General features: G+C 34.8%; 1 protein-coding gene across 2 annotated transcripts in view; it reads left to right on the top strand.

Moving 5' to 3' along the window:
* The window catches only part of LOC129952332 (calcium release-activated calcium channel protein 1), a 112,023-nt gene that overhangs the window by 71,079 nt on the left and 15,708 nt on the right, over positions 1–25,236 (top strand). For both annotated transcript variants that reach the window (XM_056064869.1, XM_056064868.1), the window contains one exon: positions 12,896–13,222. In XM_056064869.1, the coding sequence (XP_055920844.1) occupies positions 12,914–13,222 (309 nt within the window). In that variant the 5' untranslated portion in view covers positions 12,896–12,913. The remainder of the gene's footprint in view (positions 1–12,895; positions 13,223–25,236) is intronic.

Raw genomic sequence — 25,236 nt, 5'->3', positions numbered from 1 at the left:
ATGATAGAGATCGGATTGTCAGTAACTCACAAATTCTTGATCAACTAAAATCGTATGCAAATCAAGAAGCAGAACAGAGAGCGACAGGATGCAGCACACGAATTTTTAAGTTGTTGGATTATTCAATACCAAAATACCATGGATTTACAAAACTAGATGCGATATTATCTCACTCAACGGAAATAGGCGTGGAGGCAACGCATCAACATTATGTAGCCTGTGCAACATGAGAGAAGAAGAAGAATTACAACATTTCCTAGAAAGGTATCCCGTACTAAGAGAATTCAGACATTTTTAAAAGGCAACTCTAAATGAAGCTGAAATTAGTGCTGTCCTTAACGGAAATTGCAGAGCTAATTGGAACAGACTCTCGAGTTATATTTACGTGGCTATAAGCTATAGAAAACAGATCTTAGCAGAGTTTATTTGAATTGAAAATATTGTGAACTATGAACGTGTACACATGACTTTAAAACTTTAAAATTTAGGATTTCTTTTTAAATTCATCTAAAATAAAAAATGTTATCTTTTTTATAAATGTACTTAAATGTAAAATAATTTGTATCTTTTCACTTACCCGACAGACGACTCTTTATGTCATTGTAGTAAGTTTTTTAAATCTTTCAACATAACTTTCTTTCAAGTTAAACTCAAAAATGTATAAAAATATTAAGTTGAAAATAAGAAACATTTTATTACTACTACTTACAACTAATTGAAAAACTAATTAAAATCAAGCAATTTATGTTTTAAAGAAAGTCAAGATGGAGATTCTGATACTTGAGTTCAGCAAATCTGTCTGCGTAATCCATTTATTCTGAACTCATAGAGCATGATCTGAACAAGCTCAAAACACGTTCAGAATGAAGGAAGAAAAACAAATTTTAAGTCCTAAACATTCAGAGGTACAAAAAAACAAAATGTTTTGTTTTGGCGTTTATCTTATTAGTTCAGAGCACAGCTCGAACTGTCAAAAAAAAATAATTGTGTTTTTTTTTTCGTTCAGAGCTCAAATTCGTGTTTCGTGTTTTTAGTTCTGAACATGTTCGGAGCGCGGTCTGCGAGCTCAGAATAATATAACAGAATAAAATGCTGAACACAAACAATTCGATATTTGAAAGCCGGGAAATTAAAAAAAATCATCGTCAGAACAATAAAAATGGTGGATTAGGCTGGACGCTCTAGTGCAGAATATAAGATAATTTAGAAAAAACTATTTGCATATAGCAGTTTTATGAATCAAATTTATATCAGGCGTCAAATGGAAAAACGCTAGTTTTTTAAATCATGACAGCTTAGTGGTCAAGTTTTTTCATAATTGAATCAGAGAGCTCTGAACATAATCTGCTCAGAGCAATATTCTATTCTACTCTGTTCGCTCAGACTCTGCTCAGTGCTCAGCTCTGAACTAAAAAAAAAAAAGAGGCTGGGATGCGACCCACACTGATAACTTCCCATCCCGTCTGTCGATTTGTCTTGCTTAAAATTTTGTCTATATGTATTTTTACCAAATTTGCGCACTATTTTTTGTAGATTTTATTTAGTAGGAAAAAACGGACTGTTTGATTTTTATATAAAAATTACTGAAAACAATATTTTCTGTGAAATAAAATAAGTTTAAAGCCAATATTTTTCATTTTTAAAAAGCTATTTGAGCCGAAAGTAAATTTTTACCAAGTTTTATACATTTCTTTTTAGGTTTTTATTTTTTGTAAGAAAACTGTCAATTCGATTTTTCTCAAAATTTGTCCTTATGTTGAAAACTATATTTCTTATAAGAATAAATTAGTTATAACAAATTATCTCAAAGTTTTTAAAAGATATTTGAGTCGAAAATCATTTTTTACGAACTTTTGTTAATTTTTTTTTTGTGTTTTTAATTTTTTTTACAAAAACTGTCAATTTGATTTTTTTCAAACTTTAACTGAATGTTGACAACAAGATTTTTTGAAAGATAAAAGTTAATTGAAGCCAATATCTCAAAGTTTTGAAAAGATATTTGAGTCGAAAATCAATTTTTATCAACTTTTATACATTTTTTGTTAGGTTTTTATTTTTTGTAAAAAAAACTGTCAATTAGATTTTTCTCAAAATTTTATCAGATGTCAAAAACATTATTCTTCGTTGCATAAAATTGTTTTAAAGATGAAATCATATTTCAGTCGTAAAATTTTGGAGGTGACAGTTTTTTTTTCAGTTTTATTGATTTATAAAAAAACCGTTATATTGATTTTTTTCAAAAAATATTCCTGTTTGGTATCACGTTACAATATATTATATAAAATTTAATTTAAGTCTCTAGCGTTTTTGGTTCGTAAGATATTTAAGGTTAACCAAAATGTTCACCTTTTTTCAAACTGCTATGGTAAAAAAAACCACCCACGCAATTTTTTTGAGAGCCCTTTCTGCATCTTTCTGGCTTATTATCTGTATAACAAAATTTATTTGAAGTCAATATCTCTTCTGGTTCTTGAGCGAAAAAAACGTCGCGAACGTACGGACGTACGGACGTACTCGTAAACGAAGGCTTCAGGCGAAGCCGAAGCTGAAGCGTGTTTGTGTTTCAGCCATTAGGCTCTGCTCTGAATCAAAACAGAAAAACGTCTAAAACTTTAATTAAGAAATAGAATCCACAAAATCGTTCGTCTCCGAACTGTTCTAATCACAGTAAGATTTTCTTAAATGCAAGTGACATATTGGGTCCGTTCAGAAGATTGACAGACTTAAAGGAAATACATAAGTTGAACCGTACCTTTATTTCAAGTTGTACTCAAAACTTGGAAGCAAAATTTGAATGTCAAATATAGTATATGCACCAAAGAAATTATATGCATACGGTTTTTAAAAAAAAAATAAAACAAAATGCTGATTGACCAGCTTTCATCTTTTAACATTATTTGTCAGCTATAAACTATGCCATTATCAAAAATGGAGCTATTAACGCTACAATAACGCACTTAAATTGCCTAAAAACTGGTGAAAATTTTACAGTCATAGTCGCAGTTTTGCAATAAAACTATTTTGGACGGATGTCTGAAACATCTGAAAATTAAGTTATAGGTATAAATGTTTTGAGCGCAATTGTCTTCTAATGCAAAAACCTTTTTTGGAATTTTGACAATGGAAGTCAATTTAAAGATTATATGAGAACTATACAAATCATGAAACAAAATTCAAAGCTATTCATCCAATCCCCAATTGGACATTTGGCTGCTATAAAATCAGTGCGACTTTCGTAAAGAAGTCGCAAAATATCACTTTTTAGTAATACCATAGCGTTTTCAAAGACGCCTGTCATTTTTTGGAGCTGTCTTCTTTTGACATTTGACAAGTAGGAACTATACGCTCCAACAGCTCAATGAAATTGTTTAAAGTCACTACAAAAAATGGTGAAAAATTTGCACTCACTGTTCGAACTTTAAGAGAAAAGTTTGGAATTTTGTGTACTTTGAAGGGTGTGTTTATGACGTATAAATGCAATCACCAAAACTCAGCTTTGTCATATTTTTTTTTTTTTTGAAGTAAGAACATTTTTCACTTAGTTATTGTTTAAAATATTGCATTCCAAAAATGGTAAAAACATAAACATTAAATTGTTTGTAAAATCAAGTACTTTCGACTTTATGTCTTAAGTATTTAAATATTTGGTTTCATACAAATTAAATGGTTAAGATGAAAACTGTTGTATACCACAATCATTTTATTTATTGATTGAGATTATGAGATGACAGATAAGATGTTGTAATAAAATATCTTTTATGAATACTCAATCCCAATTTCTACATTGTAATTATTATTGTATACTAAGGCACAGTACACATTATGCCAATGACTTATTGTAACTTGTGGTTTGACTACACTTTCTCAACCTCAACTAAATAACCTACATATATGTGCTTACGTTAAGCACAGATTCCATATACTTCACTTCAACAGCATTTTGTAATTATTTATGCATTATGTGTCATTATAATATATATGCGCCATATTGTTGTCATAAATATATGTGACACTTTGTGAACTTTTGTGCAATATGTACCTAATGTCATATAAATAACATTCACATCTTGATTATTATCTCAAGAACTTTCACAAACCATTTAACAAATTTGTTAGTAATTCTGTAAAACATCGCTAAGTTTTGAAATTACGTAGGTAGAATGAATAAAATCAATAAATTGTTATTAATTAGAAGTATTGTATTAATTGTTGTTACAAACCAAATCATACAATTTGCGGTTATTAGTTGTTTTTTTTTTGTATCCGTTCCTTATTGGATAGTAAACACGTGTAACGCCTACATGCACCTTGAATAATAAATTATGACTTATAGCAAAGAAAACCACATGGCCGAATAGTTTTGATTTGATCATAATGAATAAAGTTATAACTAATTTAATTGAGAATGAGAAAATCTATTAAGATGAGAATACAATTATTCTTAGGCACAAATAAATTAACAATTTTTGACATGTTTCAATCGTAAACAAATTAATAATAGGGTTGTTCACACCATTTTTGAACCCTGGATCCCCTCTAGGGTATCTTGGTGCATAAACAAGCAATTTTTTCGCCGTTAGGTTGGTCCGCCCTGTTTTTAAAATATTTTTTGTTCAGATTTCGGACAGTGAACTGTCAGATGTCAACTATTTGGGGAAATGATAAGAAATTTGAAGAGTTTATTTATATGTTAAACAAAATCATGACTTTTTAACCAAATCCTGAAAAACTGTCACAAAATTAAGATTCCTTTTTTATTTGAAGTTAATTGCTAATTTTACAAACTAAATGATACTTAATTTATGCATTATTTTGTCACAGTCATAACTTTTGATTGTCTTGTTAAGTCGATAATTTTGTACTAAAATGGCAATCGAAGTTTTTAATTTAACTGACAACATAAAATAAGTCAGAACGGAATTTTTCACTAACTCATAAAGTTTTAAACGATAAAAAGTTGCATTTTAAGTAGCTTGTTATTTGCGCAGCAAATGTCACTTTGAAAGGAGTCATTTTTTGACATTTGGCAAGTGAAAAGTCAATTTATAAAAAATGGACCTAAGCACGCTCAAACATCGTTTTACATTGTTAACAGTGAAGTAATAATAAATTTCTCAAAAAACATCTCTCTTCAAAAAACACTAATTTTATTAACATCAAAACGAATCATCTTATTATAAACCCTCTAGCTTCAAAAACACTCAACAATTACTTTCCTTTTTAAATGATTATTGATTTAATTTTTTCAAAAAACACACAAAAATACCCTTAATCGAATATTGTCAACTTCTAGAAGGGTAACTGAACCGCTAGCCATATGTTATGTGTTGAACTAAAAATAAACAATTGCCAAGAATTATTTTATAGAACGTTCATGGTCAACATCATTCTGTCGACTGCTGATGTCGTTATCGACCACTTTTATACGTAGATATTGTTGTTTTATAATATTTAGAAGCACATGTCCCAATCGATATAAAGGCTATGTTGTAGCTGAGGTAAAGTTGTGACAAGATGCATTCGCAACCTTGTCAATGTAAATCATTGACCGCTATATGAACTTTTATAGTGGTCATTACCACCTCTTTCGTCAACAGTTGATGGTTCTTTGATGGTTGATTTCTTAAGTGTCTACTCATTGTATCGATTTAAAGAAGTCGAAAAGAGAATCGGAAATTATTGGCACTTGGATACAAAAAATAAGTCCAAGATAATGGGATTAAAAATAAGTCGTTTAATTTAAAAAGCTTATAAATGCAAAAAAAAATGTTAAATACCACTTTCTAAATTTGGAAAAGCTTTAGTTATGTTGAAATTATGTGTTCTTGAGAGAATCGTACCAAAGCATTTAATCTAGGAACTTTATCAGTATCATAAGATATGACAGATGATTTTAAGACTGTGCTCATTTTTCATGTTCCATAACTCAAACATTAGTTGCAGTTGAAATTAACAATATTGAAAGTAAAAAACAACTGAATTATCAAAAACGGAATCCAAAGGTATTCAAGGATTTCTGTCTTATGTGGTTATCTGACAGAACAGCTGATTCATAAAATAAATAAATTAGGTGGCGCAACAGTCCGTTGAGAACCAGGATCTGGTGATTGACAACTCTCAACCATTCCTCTGTGCGAGTAATGTTGCCAGAGATGGAAGGGACCTACAGTTTATTTGCCGAATCCGAACGGCTAATTTGAGAAAGCACTTTTTCATGACAAGAATTACTCTTGGAGAATTTGTCAATTTCTAGCCAGAGGCAGTACCCATGAATAAAACTTTAGGTGGCACAGGCAGGGATCGAATCCAAGACCTCTCGCATGACAGTCCAACGCACTAACCATCATGCCACGGTACTACAGCTGATTAAACGTATGGTAAAATTTGAACTAAGAACTGATTTCAAATTTGAATGTTTCTTGGTGATAATTCAGTAAATTATGAAAGCTATCCATTGATAACTTTGTTTTACAATAATTTTGGACTAAATATTTGCCTGCTTTTTATGGACAACTGAAAATTGTTTTTTTACAACTATCTCAATTTAGTTATTCGACTCGTAAGGTATCTAAAAATTCACATATCCATGATACTCTATTCGACACGAGATTGAACACTGCCAATTTTTGTGTGGATCGATTCGGTTCATTTTTGACATTATAGAATCAGCTGTTCGGAAAAATGATTTCTGTTAACAATATAAATCAAATTTTTGCGGAAACCAAATTATTCATTTAATTAAAAATTGATATTTATGCTGTTTTCTTTTATTATATTAATAAAGTAGTATTTTATGGTAGAACTGTGATTTCTGTCACCTTCCAGAAAATTTTGTTTGGAAAGTTACGATTTTGTCGGTACTTCTGTGACACATAGAAACATTTTGCACTGATTTAAAACGATTTCAACTAATCGTTGAGGCGTTTATGATTACCTTTAAAGTAATGGTGTAGTTTTTTTTCTTGTCAAGTGTCAAAAGATGACAGCTTCAAAAGGGACAGCTGTTTAGATAGTTGACTACAAAAATACTCATTTATTTTTGGTTGACTATTCAAAAAGAAGTATTTTATTAGAAACTCCTTTGTTTTGTTGTTTTTTTTTATAGGGAAAATACTTTGGGTTTATTATTTTGTCACTTTATGGCTAGATATTGTGTGTGACGTAAAATAAAATTGTATCGAAACCGATAGCTTGATTGCTGAAATATTAAGGTTTTAACAAATTGATACATATGCACATTAACATCTCTCTGAGAACGTTTACTATTCAAAAAGTCTGGCCGATTATAATAATTTCAAAAAAAAACTTAATAAGATAATTCGTGGAACTTCAACAACAGTCAATTTTAGTAAAATACAAAATATATGTATAGTCTGTTATATTTTTGGAATTTTGATTTCTGTGAACTTAAGTAAAAAAGTTATGTCTAATGTTTTTTTTTATAAAAAATTGGAAGGATTTTGTTATTCAAAGAACAAAGCGCAGAAAATAATAGAAAAACAAAAAAGAAAGAAAGATACAAAAGAACAACAAAGAAAAACCTGCTAAATAATCCAGCCTTTTAGGATAACCGAAGCGAGATATGCTGTGGCAGTCGCAATTCAAAAAGAATGACACTAGATACTAGAATAAATCGACAAATCCTCCAAAAGTACTTAAAACTGTAGGTCCCCTCCCTTACTTAAGTTGGCGTTATAGTCCTGTGTGAACTAAGGCCTCCCACAACAAACTTCTCCATCTAGCTCGGTCCCTAGCTGGATGTCTCCAGTTTCGCGCTCCAAGTTTGGTGAGGTCACTTTCCACTTGTGCGCGCCACCTGATCCGCGGTCTTCCTCTACTGTGCTGTCCTGTGGGTGTGAATTAGAAGAGTTACCGGGCCAGAGCATTGGTTTCCATGCGGTCTACGTGACCTAGCCATCTTAGTCGTTGGTCTTTTACAATTCTGGCTAAGTCTACGTCGTGATACAGCCCGTGCAGCTCGTCGTTCCATCTTCTCCTCCAATCCCCTTCGATGCATACGGGACCGTAGATTACACGAAGAACTTCTCTCAAACCAACCCAAGGTGCTTTCATCCGCTTTTGTCATAGTCCATGCTTATGCACTGCATTGCAGGACGGGGATGATAAGGGTCTTATATTTGCCACTCAATTGTATGTCCTTTGTTAACGACAGCATGTACTTTGTTTTGCCCTCATTAACCGTTAAATCCATTTCTGCTTCCACTGCCTCAATACTCGCAAAAGCCCCATTGACATCACGTTGAGTTCTCTCGATTATGTCAATGTCATTAGCGTATGCTAGTAATTGAACAGACTTTTGAAAGATAGTGCCTCTAGTGTTGACGTGTGAGCTCTGTACTATTCTTTCAAGCACGATGTTAAAAAAATCGCATGACAGCGCATCACCTTGTCTAAAATCTATTTTGACATCGAAAAGTTATGTTAAGTTTTTTCCAACATCCAAACTTTATGGAGCACAGTTCTCCATGGTCATCCTGCACAAACGGACGAGTTTGGCAGGGATGCCAAAACTAGACATGGCTCTATACAGCTCGTCCCTGTAGATGGTGGATGCCGATTTGGTGTTCTTGGATTTTTTTGCAGGATCTGCCGTAATATGAATATTTGATCGACTGTGGACTATCCTGGTCTAAAACCACACTGTCCTATCAGGTTGTTGACGATGGGCTTTAGACGTTCACATATTACGGCAGAGAGGATTCAGTAGGCGATGTTTTGTAGACTGATTCCTCTATAGTTGATGCAGTTAAGAGGGTCTCCTTTTTTCAGAATTAGGCAAACAATACTAAGGTTCCATTCATCGGGCATGCTTTCTTCCAACCATATCTTACAGATAAGTTGGTGCATGCTTCTTAACAACTGATCTCCAGCTGCTTTAAAGTGCTCGACATTCAAGCCATCCCCTCCAGCGGCTTTATTAGACTTCAGCAATGGCAATCTTTACTTCATCTAAGTCGGGAGGACGGAATTGTTGCCTTTCGTCGTCTATGTTGAATGGATCATCCTGCCTGACAGCGAAATTCGATTCGTCGTCGCCGTTATACAGTCTGCAGAAGTGGTCCTTCCATATCCTCAGCATTTACTGCGGTTCCACTTTAATGTTTCCACTTTCGTCTTTGCAGGCTTCGGTTCTATAGGTTTATGTACTCGTACCTGTGAATTTCGTTTCACCTGTTCATAAAATGTTCGAACTTCATTCCGGATTTTAAACCTCTAAACATATTCGACCGCACTCTTCTCATGCCCTATCTTTTTCCTTCTGAGAAGTCGGTGTTCATCTCGCCTCTTTTGCTTATAGAGCTCATGAGCAGCTCTCGTCCTTTTATGCAGCGCCGTTTTGCGTGCCTGTTGTTTGGCTGCATTTGCCTGCCGACATTCCTCATCAAACCAGGTTACTTGTTGGTGGCTGCTTGAAACCCAGCACATCAGAGGTGGCTTCTCTGATTGCAATTTGACAATGTTGCCACTGGTTTTCGATACATTGTGTTGACGGCAGAGAACTTCGAGAGAGGTTACTTGTAACTCGGTCAAAAATGGATTTGGCGATCTGTGGAGATTGTATCCGTTCGACGTTGTATCTTCTCTCAGCACCTCCCTGTTTTGTTCGGACATCCATGATGCTGGAAGCGTGTCTGGCGTCGATCGTAATATGGTCAATCTGGTTGACGGTAGATTGATCTGGAGAACTCCAAGTGGATGTTGAGGTGTGGAAAACCCGTACTGGCTACCATTACGTTTTACCCCGCAGCAAAATCTATGAGCCTGAATCCGTTGTCTTGCAGGCTGTTTTCCGATTATTCCACCAAAGATGTCTTCCCTTCCTAGCTTGGCATTAAAATTGCCCATGACAATTTTGAAATCGTCTAAGAGCTTGAAGAACATATCATCCTTCTCTTCTGTGGGGTCGTGCGCGCATATCAGGCTAATGTTGCCGAATTTAGCCTTGATACGGATGATCATGAGGCGTTTGTTGATGCTCAAGTTTGTATAGCTCAAGACTTCTTGCCTAAGTCTGGCTCCAATGACGAAGCCGCATCCAAAAAAGCGCTGTTGCTTTTCGTGGTAGCAGTCACCATAGTAAATATCAAAGTTGGTGAGGTCACTTTGCACTTGTGTGCGCCACCTGATCCGCGGTCCTCCTCTACTGCGCTGTCATTTGGGTGTGGATTCGAAGAGTTTCCGGGCCGGAGCATTGGTTTCCATGCACTCTACGTGACCCAGCCATCTTAGTCGTTGGACTTTTACCCTTCTGGGTAATTCTACGTCACTTCTCCTTCACTCCCCTTCGAAGAACTTTTCTCTCGAACCGACCCAAGGTGCTTTCATCCGTATAGCAGGACGGGGATGATAAGGGTCTTATATAGCAACACTTTGGTCCCTTGAGAGAGGACTTTACCACTTAATTGCTTTCTTAGTCCAAAGAAACAGCGGTTAGCAAGAGTTATTCTGCGTTTGATCTCAGCGCTGGTGTTGTTTTCTTCGTTTACAGCGGAACCTAGGTAGACGAAGTCCTTGACTACCTCAAAGTTACGTCTGCCGATGGTGACGTTTTGACAGTAAATCCATCCGAGGTGTTGCTGCACAAAGCTAAAAGAACCGGTGCTTGTTAAACTTGCGGCACTTTAGCCACTTGCAATATCTGCAATGTGTTTTAGCAACAGCCGTAATCTTTGTACTGAAAAGAGTTATCTTAAGACAAATTTTAACAATTAAATTATTAATTCAGAATTTTACAGTTATTAATTGCTCAAGATATTTAACAATTTTTAATTTATAAGATTCAATTATTACTGTCGCTGGTGAATGTTAATGATGAAATGAAAATTGAAATTATATGAAATTCTCCGTTTTGAATATTTGGCCACCTGTGGGTATGACATATGAAATTAAGCTTTTAGTCATAAGGAGATAGCTTCATTATTTTTGCACGGCGTGTTTCAGAGCGCCCTGTTCCAATGTGGGAATATGTTCACAACACTCCCCCCTTGTAGCAACTCCGACCGACTTAGCTGTTTCTGGAATGCCAACGTCGAGCACTGCCAGTTGTATGATAGGTCTTTCGTAAACCCCACTTTGGGTTTGTCTTTGTACTGTGGCACTTCTTACTTATCCTTCACTTGAAGTTTTCGTTTGAATAATTTTGCTTTTGTACCATGACCCCGTCGGATTATTTGGGTCCACGATGAGGACGATGTCTCCGACCTCAACTGGTTTCACTGGTGTGAACCATTTTGTGCGTCTAGTTATTGTAGGAATATATTCCTTTACCCAGCGTTTCCAAAATCTATCCGCAAACTGCTGTAAAATAAGCCATTTTTTTCTAACCACCCTTCTATCGTCGTTGAATACCGCAAACGGTTTTTCGCCGCTAGATGACGCCAATAAAGTGAGTGAGTGCCTCTTAATTTTCCGTTTCTATGAGGATATATGTCAGAGGTCGCGAATTTACGATGCTATCTGCTTCTATTAACATGCTTTTTAAGAGCTCGTCTGAAGGATTGTTAGCTAATGAAATAGAATAGAGGACGGTCTTGATGGATGGCGCTATACGTTCCCAACTGCCTCCCATGTGAGGCAGTTGGGAACTAAATTGTTCCGCCAATTTTTCGGTTTCAACTCTTTCTAAGGCTTCTTTCAGTTCTCTCTCGGCTCCTATGAAGTTTGTGCCATTGTCACTGTAGATCTCAATCGGTATTCCACGTCTGGCCATAAAATTACGTAAGGCTAGAATACAGGAGTCAGTCGTAAGGCTATGTGCGATTTCAATGTGGACCGCTCTAACAGTCAAGCCACCCCCCCCCCCCTCTTTTCTGTTGTTCGCCCTACGAGTACCTTCATTGAACCAAAGTAATCTACTCCGACAAAGGAGAAGGGTCTACTAAACGAGTATAGGCGAGCGATAGGCAGTTGAGCCATTATTGGTGGTTGCGGTTGAGCTTTAGCGTTCTTGCATGTTTGGCAGGATTTTCGTATCTTCTTAAAGACGGTTCTCATTTGAGAGATATGAAACCATTGGCGAAGTTCGTTTATTAACGTTTCGTGGCTCCATAATAATTAGTGTGGTAATCGCATGTGACTTTGGAAGAATTATTGGTTGCTTAACATAATTCTCCACTTTTTTTTCTCAAAAAAAATCTTTTTGTAATTTCCGATCGTTCAGTATATAATTTATATTATTAATAAAAGGGAAACACAGTAAAATATATACATACATATATAAAAAATATACATGTATCTCTAAATCAAAAATAAGCAGTAACAATATTCATTAAAATATGTTTTTCTCAGTATCTTAATTAATACTAACTGTCACTTGGGTTTAATTATTTCCAAGTAAGCTATTTTTTCTTCACCTAAAATCATTCTACAACTCACATTTCACTGGAACTTTTTAATTTTATTTTTATTATTTTTCTGACATTTAAATTCCAACGAACATCTTTATCTCCATAATGTAATTACACCCTAACCATTTTTCTCCTTCTATCGATTCAACTGCCATCTCTTGTCTGACAGATACAATCGCTGATTATCTCTTCTTTGGAATAAACAAAACGTCATTCTGACATTTTACCCTTTCCATTTCTATTCGATTCGACTTTTCCAGTTGTTAAACAAGTTTGAGTTTTCAATTATTTCAATTCATATTGCATCGGCCAAAGAGAATTCTCAGGAATTCTTTATTATTTTTTATTTAACAGACCCCGGCTTAGCAATCTTTATCTTGTTTTGTTATTTTTTGTGTTTTAATTTGTTGTGTTTCTATTGTTATTATTTTATATATTTTTATTAACTGCTCTTTAATTGCAATTTATCGCAAATATTAATCTTTAAAAAGCTTCAAAACTCATCGCATCACAATGGCTTTTCACAGAATTCCTGTTAAATCGCAATGTCAGTGTGGACCACAACAACATCTGGCATAGAGACTGCCCTTGGAGCACTTGGAACTCCAACTAACATAAATGGAAAATCATCAAGTCTACATCAAATAAATGGATCAACATTAATTTTGCCAGCATCTTCACAAAATAACCCGAATTTGCAATCGGCAGCTGCGAGTCTACATCATCAAATCAGTAACAACAACAATATCGCCTCTGTTCAGTCGCAGATCTCGATTTTAGCCAACTGGAAGAGGAACAGCCAGTCTCAGTCTCAGCAGCAACTCTATCAGCAACAACAACAGTACAACAATAAGGTGAGTGCAAATTAATTGAACAACAAAAAATAGAATTGGGTCTTGATAACAATAATTTTTAAATTTCGTTTACTTTGGCGGCAGGCAGGTGGTGTAGAAGGCGGCTCGGCTCTTCGGCATACCTTTGTGTTTACATTTTAGATTTCACGTCGACGTCGGTGGGTTTTGATTTTTAATTAGTTTTGCATATGGTTGCTTATTGCTTAGGTCTTTCCTTCCAATAAGCAATGCTTGAGAATTACATAGGTGGCCCTGAGCCACGAATGTTGTTGTGTATGTTGTGTCTATTCTCGTTGCACGAGTGGGCATATGTAGGTACACATATTTCAAAGCAATGTTCTATGCATGAGCGCTGAGCTAAGCAGCACATGACATACATTCATATTATGTGTATTGCTTTCGATTTATATATTTTTGATGATAGTGAATTCATTATCAGTGGTTCTTTGGTTCGTAAGTTCAGAACTGATTTTTGTTTTCAATAACTCTCGTTATCGTCTTAGAATTCGTCTCATAAGTTGTTTGGTAAGATTGCAAATCACAAGCAAAAATTACCGACTAAATATGTTTGAGACTTGTTTACTTAAAGTTGCTTAAAGCTAAAAACATAATACTCGTTGTTCGTTTTTGTTTTTATTTTATACTGAATGTCTGTGATTTTTAGGTCCAAGTTCTATTTGTTTGAACATTTTTTTTATTAAAATTGCAAAAAAAATCTTTGACATTCAGAGTAAATAACAGACAAATTAAATTAATTTGAAAACCTTCATTCAAAAATAAACTGTCAGTTTTGAAAATATGTTTGCTACCTGAACAAAAAAATCGATATTTTACAGGCTTTTCAATTAGTTTCATTTAGATACTTAAACAAGAACTGTCTTTTTTGGCGACATCAATAGATTACTTCATTGGACAGGTTCAGCCAACATAGTGACTTCATTTGCAGTCAACTTCATTCTTTGAACGTAAATTTTGACCAAGGCAACTACAGTGACTGCCATTAATATTCGGTTTTTGTTATTTTTTTTTTACTTCGACTTGGTGTTTAAAAATAAAATATATACAACTATTTCTTGCTTGTAGAAAAAGAATTTATTATTTCTTATTAAATGGTATAATTTTTGGTTACCAAACTAAAAGCTAAACAAAGTTCATTAATATTCGGTTTTTTCTTAAAACACAAATGCATCGTTAAGAAATTCATTTTTTTAAGAAATGATTTAATATTTTGTGGGATAACCTTGATTGGATATGACTCCTAGAAGTCTTTGAGGCATGTTTTCTATAATTTTGGAAAGATATTCAACACTAATCTTGTTCCATTCTTCTTGGTCTCGAATTTTAAGTCCACTTATTAAAGTAACGGGGTTTTCACGAACTCTTCGATCCAATTCATCCTACAAATTTTCAATGGGGTTTAAGTCGTGGGATTGCGCAGGCGTTTGGATAATTTTTGGACAGTTATAGAGTAGCCACTTTCTAACAACATGAGCCTTATGTTTCGGATCGTTGTCCTGGTAAAACTTGAAACTGCGCAAAACACCCATTCTCTCAGCACTTTGTCTTAAATTTTTTATCAAAATTCTCAAATATTGTTTTTTATTCATAATGCCGTCGATGAAAAGAAGATTCCTCATGCCTTTTGCAGATATGCAATCCCAAACCATGACGTGCCCGCCGCCATGTTTCACAGTTGGTTTTAAATGTTTGCCCTTTAGCTCTTCGTTAGGTTTCCGAGAAACCATAACCCTTCTGTCTGAACCAAAGAGATTAAACTTACTCTCGTCGGCAAAAATAACGTCGTCCCACCAACTTGCATCCTTGTTTTTATGCTCCTTCGCGAAGTTGACTCGAATTTTCCTATTGCGCATATTAATGAAGGGCTTCTTTCGGGCAACCCACCTTAGCCATATGCTTTGATGGCACGACGAATGGTTGATGCAGATATTTGCTTTGTGCATTCAATTATGACTTCTTCAACTATTTTTGGGGCACGTAAACGAGGATTAGCTTTGATCTTTCGTACTATAAGCCGTTCTTCTTTCGCCGTAAGTTTTTTTGGTTGGCCCAACTGCTTCTTTGGCTCGATTCTTCCTTCATTTTTTATCTCTGGACTATATCCCCGACAGTGTTTCGCTTCATATTTAATAACTCTGCAATTTTCTTGTAAGTTTCACCTTTTCGTGTTGATTAATCACAAGTTTTCTTGTTTCAAGACTCGAATTTTGTCCTTTACGACCCATGTTTTATTTATTGAATAATTCTATAATGTTTGACTTCTAATTACTTTACAAATGTATGCAGAAAACCTACAGACTAGTTTGGTTTAATTTTACATTAAAAAAAGAAAACAAACTGTTAGTCTTAAGAAATGTCAAAACAAGCATAGGAAGAAAAAACCGAATATTAATGCAGCGTTTACATTCAGCCTTTATGCGTTTACATCTAATAATCTTAGCGGAGGATGGTAAATGGCGGATAATTTTTTGATCAATTATAAAGAATATATTCATTCATAAATAAAATAAACAAATACTAAGATTTATAATAATGTTTATAAGTGGAAAATATGAAAAAAGAAATTGCATGATAAAATCACTGTAGTTAGTTTATCAAGTGTCATGAATTTCAAATTTAGAACTTAACTTAACAAACCTCTACTTTAAGTTCATAGCACAAAAAGGGCCAACAAAATTATAGTCTACAAAGCACTCCTCTGGCAAGCTACAAGTCAATCACGATTTGTATTTTGTAATATAAAGAAATATAAGTTATTTCTTTTCAAAATTGACAAGGAACCCTTTTACAGAAATCATTAAATGAAGTTATGAAGAAAATAAATAAATCATAGAGTAATAAAGTTCAACTTTAATTTAAATGGAAAAACATGAGCAACTGTCATTTTGATAGAAGTAGACTTGAATTAATAGTTAGGTAGATTTTTCTTGACTAACTTTACAGTCACCTTTCCATTAAAGTTGCCTTAACTGGAAGGTAATTTTTTGGCAGCTGGCCAATCAGATACCAGAAATCGTCGTCTCAATCTGCCCATTGTTACAATAGAAAACAATCAGGGAAAACGCCCCAAACTTACATACAAATAGCATCATACGTGACCTTGATCTTGAAGGTCTTGAATCTTTTGTGGAATATTTGCTTGAATCGTTTCAAAATCGCGGTGATCATCTCTTAAGAAAAAAAAATGCTGGGATGCGACCCACACTGATAACTTCCCATCCTGTTTGTCGATTTGTCTTTCTTAAAAGGTTTGTAGGTTTTCGTATTTTATTAAAAAAGTTATCAGTCAAATTATTCTAAAAAAATTTAAAATAACCCACAATATTTTGCAAATGATGAAATCGATTGATTTCAAAATCTATTTTTGTTAAAGACATTTTTATTCGTTAACCAATTTCTCCTGTTGGATTTTTATAAAAAAAAATCTGAATGTCGAAACAAATATTTTATGTGAGATAAAGAAGTTTGAAACCAATATTATTAATTTTTAAAAAAATATTTGAGTCGAAAATCAATTTTTACGAACATTTAGGAATCCTTTTTTTTTATTTTTTGTTAAAAAACTTTCAATTCGATTTTTCAAAAAAATTTACCGAATGTTCAAAACAATATTTCTCATAAGATAAAATTAAATTTAAGCCAAAACCTCAAAGATTTGAAAAGTTATTTAAGTCGAAAATCAATTTTTACTAAATTTTATTAATTTTTCTTAGGTTTTTATTTTTTGTACAAAAAACTTTCAATTCGATTTTTCTCAAAATTTGTCCAGTTGCTAAAAACGTTATTTTTCGTAGCACAAAATTGTTTTGGAGATAAAATAATTTTTTATTCATACAATTTTTGAGGTGGCAAATTTTACTTTCAGTTTTTTCTCTAGCGTTATTTGTTCGTACTTATTTAGGGTTAGCCAAAATGTTCACCTTTTTTTTAAACTGCAATGGTAAAAAAAACCACCCACTCATTTTCTCGAGAGTCCTTTCTGCATCTTTCTGCATCAATACCTGTATACTTACTTAAGGCGGCGCTACAGTCCTGTGTGAACTAGGGCCTCACCCAACAAACTTCTCCATCTAGCTTGGTACCTAGCTAGATGTCTCCAGTTTCGCGCTCCAAGGTGGGTGAGGTCACTTTTCACTTGTGCGCGCCACCTGATCCGCGGTCTTCTTCTACTGTGCTGTCCTGTGGGTTTAGATTCGAAGACTTTCCTTGCCGGAGCATCGGTTTCCATGCGCTCTACGTGACCCAGCCATCTTAGTCGTTGGACTTTTACTCTCCTGGCTAAGTTTACGTCGCTGTACAGCTCCTCGATCCATCTTCTCCTCCATTCCCCTTCGATACATACGGGACTGTAGATCACACGAAGAACTTTTCTCTCGAACCGACCCAAGGGGCTTTCATCCGCTTTTGTCATAGTCCATGCTTCTGCACCGTATAGCACGACGGGGATGATAAGGGTCTTATATGATAACACTTAAGTTTCTCGAGAGAGGACTTTACCACTCAATTGCTTTCTTAGTCCAAAGAAACAGCGGTTAGCAAGAGTTATTCTGCGTTTGATCTCAGCGCTGGTGTTGTTTTCTGCGTTTAAAGCGGAGCCTAGGTAGACGAAGTCCTTGACTACCTCAAAGTTACGTCTGTCAATGGTGACGTTATGACCAAGACGTCGGTATCGTATGTCCTTTCTTGACGACAGCATGTATTTTGTTTTGCCCTCATTAACCGTTAAACCCATTTTTGCCGCCTCTGCCTCAATACTCACATAAGCCCCATTGACATCACGCTGAGTTCTTCCGATTATGTCAATGTCATCAGCATATGCCAGTAATTGGATAGACTTTTGAAAGATAGTGCCTCTAGTGTTGACGTGTGAGCTCTGCACTATTCTTTCAAGCACGATGTTAAAAAAATCACATGACAGCGCATCACCTTGTCTAAAACCTTTTTTTTCTTAAGTTTTTTCCAACCTTTATGGAGCAGCGTGAATTCTCCATGGTCATCCTGCACAAACGGACGAGTTTGGCAGGGATGCCAAATCTAGACATGGCTCTATACAGTTCGTCCCTGTGATGCTGTCATAAGCGGCTTGAAATCGATGAAAAGATGGTGGGTGCCGATTTGGTGTTCTTGGGTTTTTTTCAGGATCTGCCGTAATGTGAATATTTGATCGACTGTGGACTTTCCTGGTCTAAAATCAAACTGATAAGGACCTATCAGGTTGTTGACGATGGGTTTTAGACGTTCACAAATTACGGCAGAGAAGATTTTGTAGGCGATGTTAAGTAGAGGGTCTCCTTTTTTCAGGATCGGTCAATCAATACTGAGGTTCCATTCATCGGTCATACTTTCTTTCGACCATATCTTACCGATGAGTTGGTGCATGCTCCAAACCAACTTATCTCCAGCTGCTTTAAAGAGCTCGCCATTCATGCCACCCGCTCTAGCGGTTTTATTAGACTTCAGCTTAGATATGACAATCTTTACTTCTTCTAAGTCGGGAGGTAGGGATTGTTGGCTTTCGTCGTCTATGTTGAATGAATCATCCTGCCTGACAGGGGAATTCATTTCGTCATCGCCGTTGTACAGTCTGAAGAAGTGGTCCTTCTTTATCCTCAGGTTTGACTGCGGTTCCACTATGATGTTTCCATCTGTATAACAAAATTTATTTGAAGTCGATACCTGTACTGGTCCTTGAGCTATAGACACGCACGCACAGACATTTTCCTAAAAATATTTTATTTCTACTCGAGGGACCTTGAAACGTCGAGAAATGTCAAAAAATCGGTCCCATTACAATAACTTCCTATGGAAAGTTAATAACACAGTCACAAAAATTGTTTTGCATTTTTGTTGATTGTGTGGAGAAAATTCCGTCGTATCTTCCAATTCCAGAATTGAAAATCTATCTATCATAGCCCGGTAGGTCAATGCGATTTTCTGAGCGCCAAATTCGACAATACTGTTTATCAACATAGACCTCGAGGTGCATTTGACGCATTACAAGACTCCTTCGATTGAGATCTAATCTTCGGCAAGTATTTTTAATATGGTTTGCTGTGTAATTCCAGCGTTCTTGTCACCACCGATTTGGTTTAGGTAACTCTTGTTGTCAAAAAATTCAATGCTGCTGATAACTTAATGATAATCGGAACAGCATTTCGTTTTTTGCGAGTAGTCATGTGGGATGGTATGGTTTTAAGTATGAACATAAATTCGTCTTTAGAAAGACGATAGCTCTTAACAAAACTAAAACAAAAGTATATGTTTTTCATTAAGAACGCGTTAAAATATTCTACCGTATCTATGTACATACATTCACACAAACCTTTCTTATTCTGTGTTTAATTTGCTCGTACCGTTCTTCATTTCCTTGCAAATTGAACCAAATTCCAACGGTGTCCAATTTTGTAATAATTATTATTCTTGTCCAAAAATTTGTTGTTTTATTATTTTGTTTCTAAAACTGTCAAACAACTCGATACTCGTTAGAAAGTAGAACATTTTTTGAAAACAAGTTGGTATATAGTACGATTTGAAAGTAGAATCGAAATGAGTTTCGAATAGAATAAAAGTAGAATCGAGTTACATAGTAGGGCTCCAGTAATGGGGTAGTTCTACTTATGGCAACTTCAAAAGTTACAGCTGAAAAAAATAGCAGGCTATCCAAAATCAAAGCTTTTAATGGAAAAACCTTTATTACTAAAAATTGGCTGGAGGAAACAGAATTGGATAAATATCACATTCCTAATGTACGTCTAAGAAAAGAATCTCTTTGAATATTAGTCCAAAATTGAGTTCAAGGGTAAACTGATGGGGTATTTCTAGAAGTGCATTAAATAAAGTTGAAGTGTTTGTGCAGTGAGGGGAGTGAGAGGAGTGCAACTGGTTAATTTAACAGAACATTGTTTGTAAAAATATCGCTTAAACAACGAGAGGCATGAGGCATTGCGTCGGAGTTCGAGCAATGTAAAAAAAGTTCGGGTTATAGGTCTTTCACCTTTTAGATAGATAGATTAGATAGATAGATAAATTTTATTCATGAAAAACAAATTTTTATACAATGTATTGAATAGTGAACATGAATAAATTAAGACATGACAAAGTTTGTCGTGTGTCTGTAGTATACAATATTAATATTAAGTGACAATAATTCGTTTATAATTTTTAAACATTAATTTGATTTTTAACTGATTTTGCCAAATATTTGTAATATTACAATTTTTAAAACAATTTTCGTGGACTTTGAGTTTAGTTAAAACGGAATGACTTTTAGTTTAGTTAAAACAAAAATTAAAATTTGAACTAATGCTAAAACATACATTATTGTATAGCTAATTAAAAACTTTCGGTGATTATCCTTGTTCTATAAGCATAGGCCTTACTATAATAGTTGAATAGAAGCTGCCAGTCGAAGCCATTTAGATAACTCTTTACTTCCTCGATGAGTAGAACATTTTTACCAAAGTAGTGACGCCTTATTTCTTTAAGCACGGGGCAAACCCCAATAAAATGAAGGATGTCTTCCCTCTCTTGCAGATTACATAAACTACAGTTCCCCGCCGTTCGATGTGGAGTAAAGTTTAATTTGATGAGTTCACCCCTAATTTTGAAAATGGTCCCTATGTTGTAGCACGAGAAACAGCTTTTAAAATAGTTATTTTCATTAAGATTGTAATTGATTAATGAATAATACTTTCGGTCTGTTGAACTGCGAGCTTTTTCGATAAAGGCATATCTTTCATTTTCATCAGTCAGTTGAATTATTTCATAAAAGATCTTTTTCCACTGGTTTGAGTTAGCTTCTGACAGGTTAATCGTCATTCCACAGTTTCCGGCAAGTTTAACCCAAGTTTTGACGAAGAGAGTTTTCTTTTTCAATGCATACTTAAGAATCATCTTTGGAAGTCTTGATTCTTCCATATTAATCACCCTTAATAAATAATCTGCATGAAGTTTAAGAGCAGAAATAAACATTGTTGGCAATCCCGACTCCAGGTGATACATATATTTTGGCGTGTTTAATGGAAGGGAAAAGATTTTCCTTAGAAAGAACCGCAGCAGGCTTTCAGTTACCTCCTGTCGTTCTATCCCCCAAACTTGTGCACCATAAAGCATAATAGATTTGGCTGTAGCATTAAATACACTATATTTGGTGCTTAAAGTTATTAGATTGTTGCTGAAAATGTTTTTCCAATTCTGGCATATTGCTGATTTCGCCTTATCTACTTTATTTATTAGGTGGTTTTCCATTTTTAAATTGAACGATAATTCCAATCCGAGATAGGTATATTTTTTTACTACTTCTAGCTTACGTTCGCCATATTTCCACTTTTCACCGCTTGCTATTCTTCCGGACCCTTTTTGGAAAATCATAACCTTTGATTTTTCCACATTTACCTCCAGACCCCATATTAAGCAATACTGATAGAGCTTGTTTATCATCAGTTGCAATGAAGATGGTGATTCGGCAAGAATGACTATGTCATCCGCGTACATGATAACCTTTACCTTTGTGTTGTCCATATCAACCCCACATGTAAGCCACTCCACAAGGTCATCGAGAAAGAGTGCGAACAGTAAGGGGCTGAGGTTGCAGCCTTGTTTGACACCTCGGTTTGCAATCAGTCTTTCTGATCTGTCTCTACCATTGCTTATATTTGCTGTTGTTTGCTGATAAAGTTTTATCAATGCACGTACGAATTTTGTAGATATTCCTAAATTGTACAGCTTGTAGAACATTGCATTTCGATTTATCATGTCAAATGCAGCCCTAAAATCGACAAAAAAAGTATAGAGCTTTTTATTATGGTCAATTTTCATTTGTGCTATTGAAGTTAAGATGAAAATGTTATCGACAGTAGCGTAACCAGAGCGGAAACCAGCTTGAAACTCGCTGAGTTTTTCGTTCACGGAAACCCACTCTTCGAGTCTTTTGTATAATAATGTTGTATAAGCTTTTAGCACCGAGTTCAACAAAGTGATCCCCCTATAATTGGCTGGATTTGAGCTGTCACCTTTTTTGTATATTGGTAATATCAAGGACTCATAAAACTGATCAGGTAGTGTTCCAAAGTTAAATATGATGTCGAGTGCTTTTGCGAAGTAATCTTTGAAGGTTTGGGAGCTATATTTGTAGAATTCGGCCGGTATGCCGTCAGGTCCTGATGCTTTGCCATCTCTTAAGGAATTAAGTACCAATTCGACTTCTTCAAATCTAATTTCTTTATCTAAAAGATCGTTCACAATGTTGGGCTGTGCAAAACTCCACGTAATTTGATCCGTTTGATATAATAGTGATTCAAAATGGAGTCGTAAGCTTTCCAAGGGAATCGAAATTTGTTCTTTTGATTGGAAGTTACCAGACAATTTTCTGGTTAAGGACCAAAATTCTTTTGCATCCTTGCTTTGACTTAGTTCACATGCCAATTTTTCTTCATGAGCTCGCTTTTTTATTTTTACAGTCCGTTTATAGTGCTTATTTGCTTCTATATAATCTATTCTAATCGACTGGGATTCATTTTTTCTTAACAAGTTGAGCAAGGCTAAACACTTTTTTCTAAGTTTTTCGCATTCACGATCATACCATACGGATTTCTTATGGAGTGTACCTGATTTGGGAATTGATGTCGCCGATTTTATGACGATTGATTCGAGGTCACATAAAGGCAAATAATTTGCAATCGATCCACTTTGTTTTGTTTGAAGCAGTGCATCCATTTTTGTTTTATATTCTTCTTTTTTAGTTTTGTTCCATTTGAGGATTTTATTACCCAAATCACGAGCGTCTGCTCGAGTACTGCAGGATTTGTTATTTTGAATTGTTATCGTTATTGGCAGATGATCGGAAAATGTTTCCTTTCCTACCTTGAAATATTCGAAAAATGTCCACCAGTCGCCACCCAAGATGCCATAATCAATAACAGAACTACCCTGTTTTCCGACAAATGTATATTCACCCTCGAAGTCTCCTTCTGAAGCCCCATTTAATATGCTCAGACCAAATTCGTTTGCTAATTCTATGATCTTTCGACCCTCTCCATTCACTTTTTTATCTTTCGATTGACGTGTATGATCTGTTATCGTTTTTACCGATTCTTCAGCCGCTGTTCTTGCATTTAAATCTCCAATGATCAACAAGTTTTGCGATTTCAAACCGCAAAGACAGTCATAAAGCGATTCAAAATCTCGTTCCCAATAGTTGCAATTAAGATAGACAGGAACAATATACAACATATTACCCTGATTTTTGACTTTCACCTTTTATTTTCAAAACACTTTTTTTACTTAAACTTATTTTCAGCAACCCGCACAAATTTGCGAAATGCATTACTGCGCAAAACTTTTACAACTATCACCGCCTATAAAAAAAAAACAAACATTCGTATCAGGGTTGTTGGGGATGTACAAATTTTGGCGGAAGCGGATGCGGATTTTTTGAGACTCACATCCGCGGATGTGGATGCGGATTTTAGAATTTATTACATAAAAACAATTTTAAGTCCGTAAATAAAGGAAAATTGTATTGATTATCTTTGCGTTTAATAATTAAATTTAAAAATGAGTGAGTTATATTTAATAAAAAGCAAGATTGCAGCCTTCTCAGACAGTAATCTGTTTCCTAGTGGATCGTATCCAGCTTCGCTAAATAGTTGTTCGCTGAGAACACTGACTGGTGGAAGTGATAAATACCTCAATGCAACTTTGGAGAGCCTTTTAAAGTCTGTTTCATGGACTTTCCACCAATCAAGTAGATTATTATCCAATTCTAGTCTTTTTTTATTTCGGTAAAATGCTAACTCCCTTCGGAAAAGTGCTTCGTGACTAGCGTTATCAGATTTTCTTTCACCTTCGTCTTCAGTTGATGAATCTAGCATCATTTCCATATCGCTTTTGAAGCAAGCCTATATTTTATGTTTATAGAAAAATATTATACCTGCATCTTCTTTCTTTTCTTTAAAAGATTTTCATTGTTGGCGCTCTCAAATAAAACAAACTTTTCTGGGTGCTTTGACTTCAGGTGGTTTTTCAACGAAGAAGTCGTGCTTCCTTGACCTTCTCGTGAGTATGTTTTACGACATATTTTGGATTCAGATGCTGCTTTTCTTTGGTGGCGGCATCTATGTTCTGTATTTGTATCACTTTTTCACTTAATATATAAAAATAAACTGTGTCCCCTGGCCACTTAGCAAGAGCTTTTATATCCTCAAATCTGTGACCATTACATATGACTTGTTGTTGCTTTTGTCGTTGCCTACTTGAGAACGAGATGTTTTAATTTTTACTGGTTAAAGGGTCGTTTTTATTGATCATGGTATAGTATGCCGTTCTTTTGCTATTTTTCGAATTTGAAAAAAGCGTTAAAAAACATCCGCATCCCCAACAAACTCCGCATCAGTTTATGCGGATGCTGATGTTGGAATCATTGTGAATAATCCGCAATTGCGGATGTAGATGCGAATATTCGCAACATCCCTAATTCGTATTTGTACAAGTTGTTCCAATCAAATTATTTGTATTGCCTTAGTCTTTTGTGTAATGTCACCTTACTGTTCATAATCTTAAAGCACTGATCCGGCAAATTCTACAAATGCACTGCTTTTACAAAAACATGATTTCAGATGTGCAAAACATTTTCAACGTCTCTTTTTTCTCATTTTGATAACGGTTTATCTGATTTATTTGGAGCTTTTTAAGTTAATACGTGTAGCTACATTTGATCCGGGACTATGAACGATAAAACGATTTTTTTAAATAATTTCTTTTTTAAATTAAAAAAAAAAAGAATTTGTTTTAAAAATGTGGGTATAAATATTCATCGAATGTAAAATCCAGAATATTGAGTGATTTCAAAAGAGGAGCATCACAAAAAGATTTTTCAAAGAAATATTCCATTTAAAAATGAACTATTTGTAGAATCATAAAAAGTGGAAAGTTGTTATGCCATCATAGAGAAGCAAAAGATGACTGAAAATAACAAATTTCTTCCGAAGAAACCGCAC

The sequence above is a fragment of the Eupeodes corollae genome, chromosome 3, assembly GCF_945859685.1.
Source record: "Eupeodes corollae chromosome 3, idEupCoro1.1, whole genome shotgun sequence".
Classification (NCBI taxonomy): domain Eukaryota; kingdom Metazoa; phylum Arthropoda; class Insecta; order Diptera; family Syrphidae; genus Eupeodes; species Eupeodes corollae.
Note: the sequence above shows the minus strand (reverse complement) of the source record. Positions and strands in the feature narration are given on the sequence as shown.